We start from the raw sequence: 12,744 nt of genomic DNA, 5'->3' as shown, positions 1-12,744 counted from the left end.
AGAAACTTATATCTGTTTGTATGCAAAACAGTGGTGAAGAGTTTAAAGCCCTGATGACAGATCCTCAGTGAAGGGTTAGCTCCACTGAATCACAGGGGAGGGTGGCTCATGGTGCTGTGACAAATGTCACCTCTGATTCTTATCCTCTGGTGGCAGTCAGGAGGTCTCTAGGTCTCTCTTCCTACTTCCATGTGCCTCTTTTATGGGATTTACTAGTTGTCCCTCCAGGTAAGCTTTGTGCTGTCTTTCTGCCCACTGCAAAAATAAGTTTCCCTACTTTCTGCATTCCCTCCCAATTTCTATACCCTATCGTTCCTCACATGATTGTCTCTCACTCTTATTTTCCCCTCAGATTATAAAAATAATTCATTTTTGTTCCCTCCATGTCTAGTTCATATGACCTTCTGTTGCCCTCAGCTGTCCAAACGTTCTCAGTGTGCAAATGAATGGGCAGAGGTCCTCTTGGGTTGAAAGGCATCAGCCCCCTCCAGTGTGCCGCCCTCCTGCTGTCGATGCTTCCTACCTCTGCACACCTTTACATTTCTGCCTCAATCTCCTCATTTTTAAAATACAAGTAGTAGTATATTTTCCATTACCCAAGGAATTCCATCAGAATTCGTGGTGCAAATAGAAAATGGAGCCAAGCAGACTTGGCACATTTTACTTTTGGCATTGTAAAATCCAAAATGTGTGTCGATATATTAAAAAGGGAAGTAATTCAATTGATATGCCAATTAATGTCTTTATTAGCAATATTTAAAGGAATTAGTGCCACTTCATTTTATGAAATCACACGTTTTAAAGTAATACCAAATGAGGATCACTTTATAAGGAGGGACAATTTTATCCTCATGTTATTGGACCTTTGCTTTCAATCTGTGATATGTGGATTTTATTGTTACATGATTATTTCCTAGGGTGTTGATGAAAAATAATCTTTAGAAACAAACCTATTATCAGTAGCTTTATCTTTCCTGTTTAGAGCTCTCACGTGTCCATTGCACAATAGTTGGAGGTATGTAAATTGAAAATGTTTGGAAAACATTGCAAATGTACTAAAAATCTGAGAAACCCACTATCATAAGGTACTTTAAAGGACACAGAAAAGGAATGGAAATACTACGATGACACAAAGTAATTCCAACTATGCTATACAGAATTAAAATGTAAAGATTAAAGCACTATATCTCATGTTTCAGGAAATAAAATTATTTATTGCTCAGGTCAGGAAGATGTTTCCCATGCAGTGCATGACTCTACAGTGAGTTGCTTATGAATCATATCACCCTTGTTTCATATATATTTCATTTTGCAAAAATCTGATTGTGGACTTGCTGGCAAGCTCGTCCAAACGTAGCTGTACTTGCTGCATAAAATTTGCAGGATATTATAAAGAGCTGGGAAGGAAAAAAAAAATCACTTTTAACTGTGATTATTTCCTTTGCTTCCAAACAGGGATGTTTTTAGTTTGTATAATTGTGGTTGTGAGAACAACAATTTGTTATTTTAAATTGAGAGTGGATTCACAATTAAAATGCATGAGTGTTTAACATACACTAAGTAGCTGCTTTACTAGTTTCACCAAAATGCAGTACTGTATCAGTTGTTTCAATCAAGATACAGTAGAAAATTCCATTTAAACACAAATTATGGAAGGTTAATTTAAAGATCTGTAACTTGATTTTTCATCTGGTTTACGCTGACATAACTCCATTGACTTTAGAGTAATTGTTATTGATTTTCATCGGTATAAGCTAAAGGAGACTCTAGACTTCTTTTCTTAGAAAAACTGGGTGTTGCTTTGTTTTTTTTAATTTCACCTTGTTACAAAAATGGAAAAGCTTTTAATAGAATGGAAATTATGAGCAGTGTGGATTTTTAGGCAATCAAAACATTTTAGTGATCTCATTAAATGTATCATTTACAACATACGTATGTTAAAAGATGTATGTTCCTTTGGGTTAGTAGAATCACTGGGTACACAATGTGTTTGAACACGTTAGCCTTCCACTAGACTCTATGCCAGAGCTGTAGAAACTTGGAGGAAGGAAAAAAAAAACCACCCTTTTTCTTGTGTCGGCATCTTTAGAGACAGAAACGTTTTTATGATATTTTTTTCAAAACAAAGAAAAAGATGGATAGCAACTTGATGGACTGTGCTAGGACTGCGTTTCACCTGATAGATAAGTGTTGCTATTAAATGCTATCAGATTGGCTGTTATTCTATGTTATCACTAGGATAAATGATGGATGTCTTAATGCATGAATCATCTAGTGTTATATAAAGATAGTAGTCTTCCTAAGACCACAATTTTGCCATCTGTTGAGTTTTGTATGTAGCCTTGAGAGCTTGGAAAATGACAGTTCTTGAAAACAAATGTTTACTATAACAGTGGCTCTTAAAGCTGCTTCATCCATTTGGATGCCTCTTATAAACCATAGATGCTAGAGAAAAACGCCTACTTCAAACAGCCATTTTCCTGATAATACACAAAGTGTGAAACCCCAGTGCCGATAAAATTAACAGGGTACTGATGCAAAGACCCAGATTTTTTTTTTTAGGGGCATCCAGCTTTGGAACAGTAGATGCATTGGGAGCATGCTTCCTAAAGCAATAATTTTAAATACGTGTTAATGAGAGATGTGTCCAGCTTTCCAAACTGCATCTTTGCCAGATGTAGGCAATGTTCTTCTTGGAGGGATGAGCTGGGCGAGCTGCTTTCCACCCTGAGCCAGGCAGTGCAGCGGGTGTTGGGCCTGGGCTGGAGAGCCAAGGCCTGCACTACACCTCTGCTATTTCTTTTTATGGTAGTATTGTTCTTGTACTGGTTTGCTGACAAGTTATGTGTTTTACAGATCAGGTCTGCTTGATGAGGAATCCTTGCTTAAAATCATATCTAGGATAAATTGAGTTTGTAAATCAGACCTTATGGTTCCTATTGGAATGTTAATTATCTCAGAGGGAGGGCTTGGGTTTTGAAAACAGATCTAAGCTAATACCCAGGGTTCCTGAAAGAGCTGTTAATATCAGGAAAACTCATGTTTAAGGCCTCTTTTAAAATGTAAAAACTGCTGAACCAAGGCTGTTTGGAACTGCTGAAATACGCGGACACACCAAAGCATCCCTTGCAACATCTGGCTGGATCTCTGCTGTTGTGGTATAGCAATTCCAGCGCTGTCAGGAGCGACACAAGCCAGAGCATAATGCAGCCCTTCGTGGTTTGGATATATTTGCTGCATAGATAACTAAGCAAGGTAGTTAGCCCAGCGTGCTTGGACCTACCGATGGAGCAAGAATGACTCTTCTCTTGATTACTCTAGGATAGTGAGCTCCTAAAACAGTGCTACCCTCACACATTTTGAAAAAGAGTTCAAATAAGTCAAAATACATCACAAATTTAATAGTGTTTTGAACACTTCATGTTCAGTCATACTAGGTCTGAGCAGTGAGGTGTGTTTTACAAAACCTCTCTGAACTGAGGAAGCAGTACAAAGCCAGGAGACAAATCCGGGGTTCAGTCATACCTCTTCCCACCAATTTAAGCTGGTTTCTGTTGCTACCACCGACACATCTCTATGTTAATTAGTAACATTAGTAGTATAATAAAGTACATTGATAGTGGTTAACCAGCAGCTTTTTTGATACTCTTGCTGGGACTAACTGGCCATTCTATGGAGGAAAATGCTTTTGTATGTTCAACGTTAGCAAGTCCTCCATACCTCCTGAGGGAGAAGGAAGCTGACCGTTTCTGTGTCTCAAAAGGTACTTTGTATTCAGTTATATAAAGATATCTGTAGGACTCCACATAGACCTTTTAGATAGAATCATTCCTGAGGAAAGAGAAATTATGTCTGCCAAGTTTCAGGCCAAAGCAAGATTTTATAGGCTGATTGCAAACCCCTAGGACAGGGCTTTGAAATGGAAATGCTGACATAGCCGTAACTATTTTGTGTGACTCCAGTGGCCATCAGCTTAAATTCTAGTTTTGATGTGCATTTAACGGCATGGGATCAAACATACAGTGTAATGGAATATTTTAAGATACTGTGTTTGAGGTAAATTGGTATTTAAACATTATTTATGAACCATATCATTTAAATGCTTCTGAAATGTGCCATTCAGTCCTTGGTTGCATGAAAAAAAAATCTAATCACATTTCTCAGAAGGAACAGTCACATAGTTTTCTGGACAGCTTTAATGCAGAAGCACTTCCAAGAGGAGGGCTGATATTATTTTGTTGAACCCTTATTGGTATATTTCTGGAAAATCAAGGTTTTTATTTTTCACTGTGGTGCTCTTTAATTCTTCATTCCAGCCTTCTGAGGTAAATTCTGATTTTGCTTGGAGAAGATCTTTGAGGATCATTTCTCTCCAGTTATCAGTGACTCTGCAAGAAGACAGCAGTTACTAGTATTTGCTGTGTTGTGCTAGATTAATCTGCTTTTTCTTGTGCAGTCTTCTTCATATATTTAAAGTTAAGTTGATAGCATTAACATTCTCTCTCTCACACACACACAGCATAATATGCTTTTCTTTAATGCTAAGGAAGTGGTAGCTCCTAAGTGGAAGCCGACGTTCAGTAGTCATGTAGGTTGACAGTAAAACTTGCTTTGATGCAGATGATGACTAGAACTCTCACTGTTTTTACCTCAAATGGGAATATAGCGTTGAAAGCAGGCAGTTTTGCTTATTACTCAGTCGTAGTCTGGAATATAAAGCCATATACTTCATCCTAGAAAAAAGCCTTCTCTTTCAAATCTTATTTACTTAATAATAATACTAACTTAAATAATTTCAGTGCAGAAGTTTAGGAAGTTTCAGAGGTAATCCTAATAAGTTTATGTAATAGTTTGAATGTATTTTTAATTAATTAGTAATAATCTGTGTTAATATCGCAAAGCACTTTAATAATGTAAAAAATGGAAACAATCTTTGGAGAAGTGCCAGTCTGACTAAGCCAAAGAGCCTCTGTCACTGGTTTCTGTTAAGCCAGAACTCCACTCCTGCAAGCCCCCTCCAGCCAGAAACAGGGGAACCACAGTACTTTGCTTTCAGAAATTGCAATAGCAGAGTCGCAGTGTCGGTCCTGTGGTTTGCGCTGGTTTATCTTTGAGGTAATCGTATTTCTCCCGTTGAGCACGCAGGGTGCAGTCTGAAAGGAGGGTTTGGGCTTTCATCCTGTAGTTGACTCATTCGTCCAGTTTTTGAGGAACATTACTATAAAAAAAGACTCCTCACTGTATTTTATTTCTGAAATTTTGCAAATCACACTATTTTGTAAGCTTCCTTTATATATAAACAATTTTTCAGGGAATATGGAAATTATATTATTTTCATCCTTTAAAAAACAAGTGCAAACTGATGATATGTTCCAAATGGCTAATATCTTGAATTCCAGTTAGTTGGAAAGAAACTGTTGACAGAAAATTAAAATTCTATCTTAATCCTGTGGTAAGGTCTGAATTATCTAATTGCTTCACTCCACATGGTTCTTACAGGTGTGCTCTTTTTTTTTGTACTTTTGGCAGAGTCAAATGACACAAAAAGGTACTGTGGCACTCTTGACTTTACAGGAAAATTTAGCAGCCTGAAAAATATGCGTCACATTATTTAATAATTTTGCAGCAGCCTATCGTATGTTTGACAGGAAACAGAAAATATTGAGATGCATATCTCAAGAGCAGAGTTCAATAATGAAAAGAACTACATATATGCACTGAATGTACACGCTGCACTACTTAGGACTTTTGAAATTTGCTGACAGCATTTTACAAGTGCAGTCATTTTCATTAACTTTCCTGCTTTCCATTTGGATGAGGTATCATCTGTCACCACTCAATCATTTATTTTTTTTAGCTATTAAAAAGGCATGTAATTTTAATTTTTGTGGCCCATTAGTGTGCAAATGCCATTGGGCTTGTTTAGCCTGAATGTCTAAATTCAAATCTTTCTGAACTCAGCTTTTGAGGAGACTGTTTACCGCATTTTAGAAACATAGCCATCATAATCTAAAAATCAAGATATGAAAATAACTAGAAACAAATATTATTTAAAGCAACACTACAGGGAGTAGAAATGGGTACACAAATTTTCTAAAGCAATATAGTGAACATAATATAGGAATATGATAAAATAAAGTACAGCCTTCTACTGATAAAGTTGAAATCACAGTTTCATGATCTTGCTGAACTTGGGGGACAAAGAATCCCAAATAACTAGAAAAGTAGAATATATTTAACCATTACAGTCCTTTGAAGAATATGTAGTGTTTGGGTAGTTCTAATTTTTTAAAATTAATAAACAAATTTATTTAGATATGTGCATTCCTTAAAAAAAAAAAATAAAAGAAAAAAGAAACAGCAACAAAAAACTTGAGGGTGGTCTAAGATGTCTGTCTTCTTTATGTAACCTTTTGCATTTTGTGTTTAAGAACTGACATTCCAAATGGTTTTCTTTGGCTTTATGCCTGGACTGAATACTGAGGCAGCAAATTAGGAATGCTTAAGAAGTCCCAAAAAGAAAGAGGTTTGCTGTGAAAATGCAGCTAATCTGACACTTACACTGGAAGCTTCTTAGCCTGCTCAAATGATGGAAGATGGCATGGGCCTAGGTGGTGTGAGGGGAGTGAATGAAGACTGAACATACCACGTGCCCAGCTATACAAGGTGCTTCTTGTGGCCAGTTATCTGCCATTGTGACTGTGCTGATACTGACTTTTGTTTCTATTCCAGGGGCTAACTTTGTTACTCGAAAAATTAGCCGGTCAGTAGCAAAGATTCACCTCGGACAGCTGGATTGTTTCAGCCTGGGCAATCTGGATGCTAAGAGAGACTGGGGCCATGCCAGGGACTACGTTGAGGTAAGCTGTGGACCATGTGCCTTCTTCTGAATTGTTTTCATGGTGGAGATAATGCTTACCGCTGTAACTTCAGGTCATGATCCACGGAGGGCTATCTCAAGATATTTTTGCCTATTGAGGCCTGTTAATTTTGTCTTGCTCTTGATTTCAGACTGGGGAATCTAGTAACACAGCAATCTACCCCAGGCATGACCTGAACAGAAAAATAAATCTTTGGGTTTACATTCCTTGACTGAATTCCTTGGAGGAGGGGGATGACTGTAAAGTGGATCTATTTTAGACTATTTCTTCTATTATTTTGACAAATTTTAAGATCTCAGCAAGATGCAATATGACCTGAAGTCAAAGATCCTGCTGGAGGTTGGTGGCCTTTATTATAATGAGGCAAGAATAACATATATATTAATGATCAAAGATCTATCTGGTTATACATTAGAAAGAAGCATCACAACATAGTTATGGTGGCAGGTATTGCAACACATGTGCCTGCACCTAGTGTTTGAAATGTTTTCATAGTCCGGATTTGTTTCTAATTTTATCCGATGCATCTACTTAAACAGACAAACAAACAATACCCCTGCATTGTATTACAAGGAGACATGAATGACCGTGTAGGAAATATTGTCTTTTCCCCAGGAGACTTCTGTCCCCATTTTGGTGCTTAAAGAGTTCCTGTGGTCATTGGACTATTTCTGTCTTTTAATAATTCCTTGCTGGGAAACCGGATTTGGCTTCAACATTCATTGATGTAGTTTAAAAAGATGATGACTGTTTGTTTTGTTTTTCTGTATTACAAGGTAAGAAATATTTCAGTAGGAAAAAGTCTGATTTGAGATTTTTATCATAAGTTGAGATTTAAAAGGTAAAATAAAAGCTAAGCTCACCAATCTTGTTTGTGGTCAAAAAGAAACAGCAAGAAAACAAAATTGTAATACTAAAATATAAACTTTTGTTCTGGATGGTATTAAAAAAAGTAAACAGCCATATCACCTTGGTATCGAAAGGGTTACATCAAGTAAGTGAAGAAGGTGATTTTTGGCAGCTGGCTATAAATAAAGTTGGGTTTTGGTTCTGCACGGCATTTGCATGTAAGGTGGCAAAGGCACCATAAACGTCATGACTATGCCTCCATGATTATTGTTTTATATTTGTGGCTACAATATTAGTTGAAGCAGTTAATCCAGTAAACCATCCCAATCATCTTTTTAATGGATAAAACTATAGTCAGGAATGTTCATAAAGTCTCAACTAAAAGGAAATAGAAGATAAGCCAAATAAAATGACCAGTTGCATGAACATAATAAGCATAATTTGCTAACAAGCATTGGATATTCCCTAAATGTGGAGGCAAAGAGTGCAGTACAGCTGTTTGATATTGATGAATTTGAGCTACGTCCTTGAACACCACTTGCTCAATAACAAAAAGCAGCAACTAGAACAAGATAAGGAAATACCAAAGGCAAAAATAGTAAACACAACCAAAAAATTATTACTAATCCAAATGAAGCATAAGGCGTGTAAACAGTATATGGCTACCAATCAAATTAGATAATTAAGTGCGTGCACTTCGCGTGTAACTTAGATAGACTATAAAAGACTAATGCTGACTAACAATAAAGGTCTCCGGAACACCATCCACGGAGTTCGTGATTTACTGCCACACGTAAATACTTTAACTATCTCATTCCAAGACAACTTGCACCAGATCATAAATCATGGGATGAATTCTGATGTCTTCTTTTGTAAGGGAAATCCAGAATAACCTTCTTGTGCCTAGTGGGTCAGACCCTTATCCTGTGTTCAAACCTTTAAAAACAAAAAGGAAATGAGAACAAGTCTATCCAGAAGAATGACTAGCTTTCAGGGCCTTTGGCCTCCAGAAGGAATGTAGTTGTCCGAGGTCTACAGCACGAACACATGTTTGTTGTGTAAGTAGCATTCCAGACCTTTCAGCTACACATTTTGGGCCTATCCCAAAATCTTCTGGAAATAATTCCTCACTAAAATATAGTTCATCTAGAGTATTTCTCTTCCCGGAGAGGTATCCCTTCGGATAATGGGAGAGTTATTATCAATTCTCTAATTCCCTGAATATTGTGGAAATGTGGTTACAGCCAGCCTTCTAATGGCTAAAAAAGAGAGTAACTTTAAACTGGAAATAAACAATTATTTGAGGCTTTAATGGACTGAAAAGTAGGGCTTAGAGATTTAACATTATTCAAATAAATACATAGTATGTTAGAAAGCAAGACCATATTTACAAGCATTTGGGGAGCTTCCTTAAGCATATGGCTGAACACATAGGGATATATCTTATCTTCTCCATATGTACTTTTAAATCCCATTGATATTAATACAAGTAACACATGTGCGTATAGACTAGACCATGTACTGTGTTTTCTTTCTCCTTATTTCCTTATTAGGGATAATAATAAAACCATAAATGCATTCCTTTTCATTGTTTTATAAAATATTATGGGTCAATTCCTGATCTCGTTAAAGTTGATGACCAAACTCCCATTGACTTCATGGAGAGATGGTATCCTGTATGTGTTGGAATGGAGAATGTCTGGTGGTTACAAAGCACAAGCGGAAATCGGGACTCTTGAGCTTTGATCATACACGTTCATCCTGGTGCCACTGTGATTTTGTGCAAACACTTCTCTATAGAGTAAAGCATGGAAGCGCATGCCTGCACTGAAGCATGTAGGTGCCCACCAAGGGATGGGCTGTCATTGTCCTCAGTGCTAGCTGTGGGTTGAGGTCAGCTTTAGTAGCAGATGACTGAGATCTCTGATGTTTAACCACAGGTTCATATCAGGGGAGAATAGTTGGAATACGTGTTTGATTAGGTTTTTGAGCTGGGACTTGAACTGCCACTTGCAGGAACTGAAAATCAGGTACAGCACCATTATGTTGGTGAATGAAAACTGTGAAGTCTCACTCACTAGAAAGAAAGGTTTCCATTCAGTGTTTGAACAGAACAAAATAGAAATAAGTAGGCATCTTTTTTTTGGGGGGGGGTGGGGGGCAGGGGGACACTACGATTATTAGTTTTATCCTAAAATTATATTAGTAACTCTTAAGATTTTTGCAGAAACTGCTGCTGACTCTTACTCTCCCTTTCTCCATTTTTACTCTACTGTGGTCCAGCCAAAGGCTTATAGGATGGTTTCAGAGGTGATGATCAATGTCACTGAGCTGGAAGAGGAAAAACAATATATCAGCGCTATTGATATATGAATCTTCTGTGTGCTATTTTGTTTTGTGAGGGTAACTTATACCTTTTATTTGTTGCAGAAAGAGCTAGTAAACCATCTGCTAGGTATTCTCAAGTATTATTACTATAGCAAGCCTTAACAGTCTGACTAATTTCTATGCCATTTATAAAACACAAGGCATCATACAAATTTCCTCAGACACTCACCCAAGAGTCTTATTTCAAATAAATACAGATTCTCAGAAACATTTAACTTGGACCATTAAAAAAATGCCCATCAATCCGTCACTAGATGGTTGGTTTTTTTAATTTCCTACATGCTAAATATTGTAAATGAAGTTATGCAGGTATACCTGCAACTGAAAATGGTAAAGTGTTTTTCTTGGGGACATAATAGACACATTTGTAAAGATGCAAAGGGACAGCCAACAAATAGAACATAGTCATGTTGGAAAGTGGCTCTGGGAACAGAGCAAGTTCATATTAGAGTTCAACAGCTGAGGCTATTTCTTCCTTTCCTTCAGTTTCCTCTTTATCACCCACTGATGCTCAGGTTGCTTTCTGCAGCTGCACTGCCCATACCTCAGTGTTCTGCAGAGAGCAGAAATACTGCACTGATGAATGCTGTGGAAAAGATTATCAATATATGCCTTATAAAAGTAAAAAAATAAGGCAAAGGTAACAGTTTTAATAGTCTTTAAGTATTTATACAGATCAGAAATATTTTCTTTTGACTTCAATAGAAATCCAGCAGTATTTCAGAGGAACACTGAGTAATACAGAGTAATTACAGAGGACTCATAACTGGGTCATAATTGGCTCCAATTCAATTAATGACAGGTCTTACCATATGCTTAAAATTAAGCATGTGCCTAAATTCATGGTGAAATCAGGGGCCATTTGATATTCTAAATGTATGGCAATCAGCTTCCATTAATTTCTATTTAAATAATGTAAAAAAAAAAACAAAGCAAAAAAAAAGAACAGATTACAAGTAAGTAATATAGTAAGTTATGGTACTGTCCAGCCAAGCACATTAAGAAATTGTTTAAAGAGACACTTTCCATTTTACTTTTTTTTTTTTTTCAGTTGGTACTGGTGCTGATTCATACTTTATTTTGTGATTAAAATGCACAAGAAAATGTGCAGTCATTTTTATTGTCTTAGACCATTTTGCATATGTTGAAATTGAGATGGTAAAATCTAATCTACAGTGATATCTCCTGTGCTTAAATCTCCAGTCAGCATCACCTGGTCTTTTATTCATTATTCTTCTGTTCACCATTCTAAGAGGTAGAGGCTGAGCCTTGGAGACAGCTGCTACCATTTCTGTTTTGGGAAATCCCTTCTTGTATGTTTGTGTGTACGTTTAAATATAAAAGCCCTTGCCAGACAGAATTATTTTAAATTTTACTTTACTGTTGTGCATAAGAAAAGAATTCAGCCAATAAGACTGTTGGCCAAGCTATTTCTTGTTCTATTTTGTTGTTTTCTTGCAATGTTATGAATATGTTGTCTTTTGAGACAAATTTCATGTTAGCCTCATGAGACTCAAAGTTTCTTCTGACACATCCTTTTATCAGCTCAGCGGAATACTTGCTTGTGAGAGTCTTGCTTTGTTGAGGATTATTGTTTGTAAAAGGAAAAGGCCGTTATATCTGTCTGTGTAACTGTCAGTACCTCACAGATTTATGAGATTGGCTCATGAACTTAAATCATAGAATCACAGAATGGTTAGGGTTGGAAGGGACCTTCAAAGGTCATCTAGCCCAACCCCCTGCAAGAAGCAGGGACATTCCTGACTAGATCAGGTTGCTCAGAGCCTCATCCAACCTGGCCTTGAACGTTTCCAGGGATGGGGCATCCACCACCTCTCTGGCCAACCTGTTCCAGTGCTCCACAATGCTCAGTGTAAAAAAATTTTTCCTAATATCTAATCTAAATCTACCCCCCTCTATTTTCAAACCATTACCCCTAGACCTGTCGCAACAGGCCCTGCTGAACAGTCTCTCCCCATTACCCTTTTGTTATGGACTGAAGTGAAAAATGTTTTCCCTTCTTCCTGCTTAGTTTTCATGCTCAAAGTTAATCACGTCTGATAAAAGTTAAGAAATAATTTTAAAACCTCAATGCTGGACTTCTTTGAGTATGAGGGTAAAGATCCTTGAGCCACCCAGGTACTCAAGTGTATTTTATGTATTTCCAAAGGAGAGCTTTTTCTTTCCATCAGGTTGCTTGATCTGGATAATTAATGGCTCTGTTAAGCCAAACTGATCTTAAAATTTTATAAAATCTGCCCTGATTGATGTCATGATCCACTGAACTGATTATCTTATTGCTGCCATCTAGATGAAGTAATTGTGAGAGCAGCAGGGCTTGTATGAACTTTTAGGAGAAAAGTTTGATAGACTGTGTTCCTTTGGAACAACTAACTACTAAACATTCATAAAACTCCTGACAATACTTGCTGAAGCAGTATCTTTTCTAGAAGCATGTGCATCAGAGACAATGACTATTTGTCGTAGTTCAGCCCCGATCAGGACCAGACTACGCAGTCTCTCTCTCACTCCTCCCACCCTCCAAGAGAATAGGGGGAGATGATATAAGGAAAACGGCTCGAGGTTTGAGATAAGGACAGGGAGAAAATCCTTAAAGTTACCGTTA

At 37.2% G+C, this 12,744-nt stretch overlaps 1 protein-coding gene across 4 annotated transcripts in view; it reads left to right on the top strand.

Moving 5' to 3' along the window:
- GMDS (GDP-mannose 4,6-dehydratase) overlaps positions 1–12,744 on the top strand; it is a 431,792-nt gene that overhangs the window by 194,331 nt on the left and 224,717 nt on the right. For all 4 annotated transcript variants that reach the window (XM_086740292.1, XM_086740289.1, XM_086740290.1 and 1 more), the window contains one exon: positions 6,733–6,860. In XM_086740292.1, the coding sequence (XP_086596418.1) occupies positions 6,733–6,860 (128 nt within the window). The remainder of the gene's footprint in view (positions 1–6,732; positions 6,861–12,744) is intronic.

This window comes from Chlamydotis macqueenii, chromosome 2 (genome assembly GCF_036417535.1).
Source record: "Chlamydotis macqueenii isolate bChlMac1 chromosome 2, bChlMac1.mat, whole genome shotgun sequence".
Classification (NCBI taxonomy): Eukaryota; Metazoa; Chordata; class Aves; order Otidiformes; family Otididae; genus Chlamydotis; species Chlamydotis macqueenii.
The sequence above is the reverse complement of the archived record's forward strand: the minus strand, read 5'-3'. Positions and strand labels throughout refer to the sequence as shown.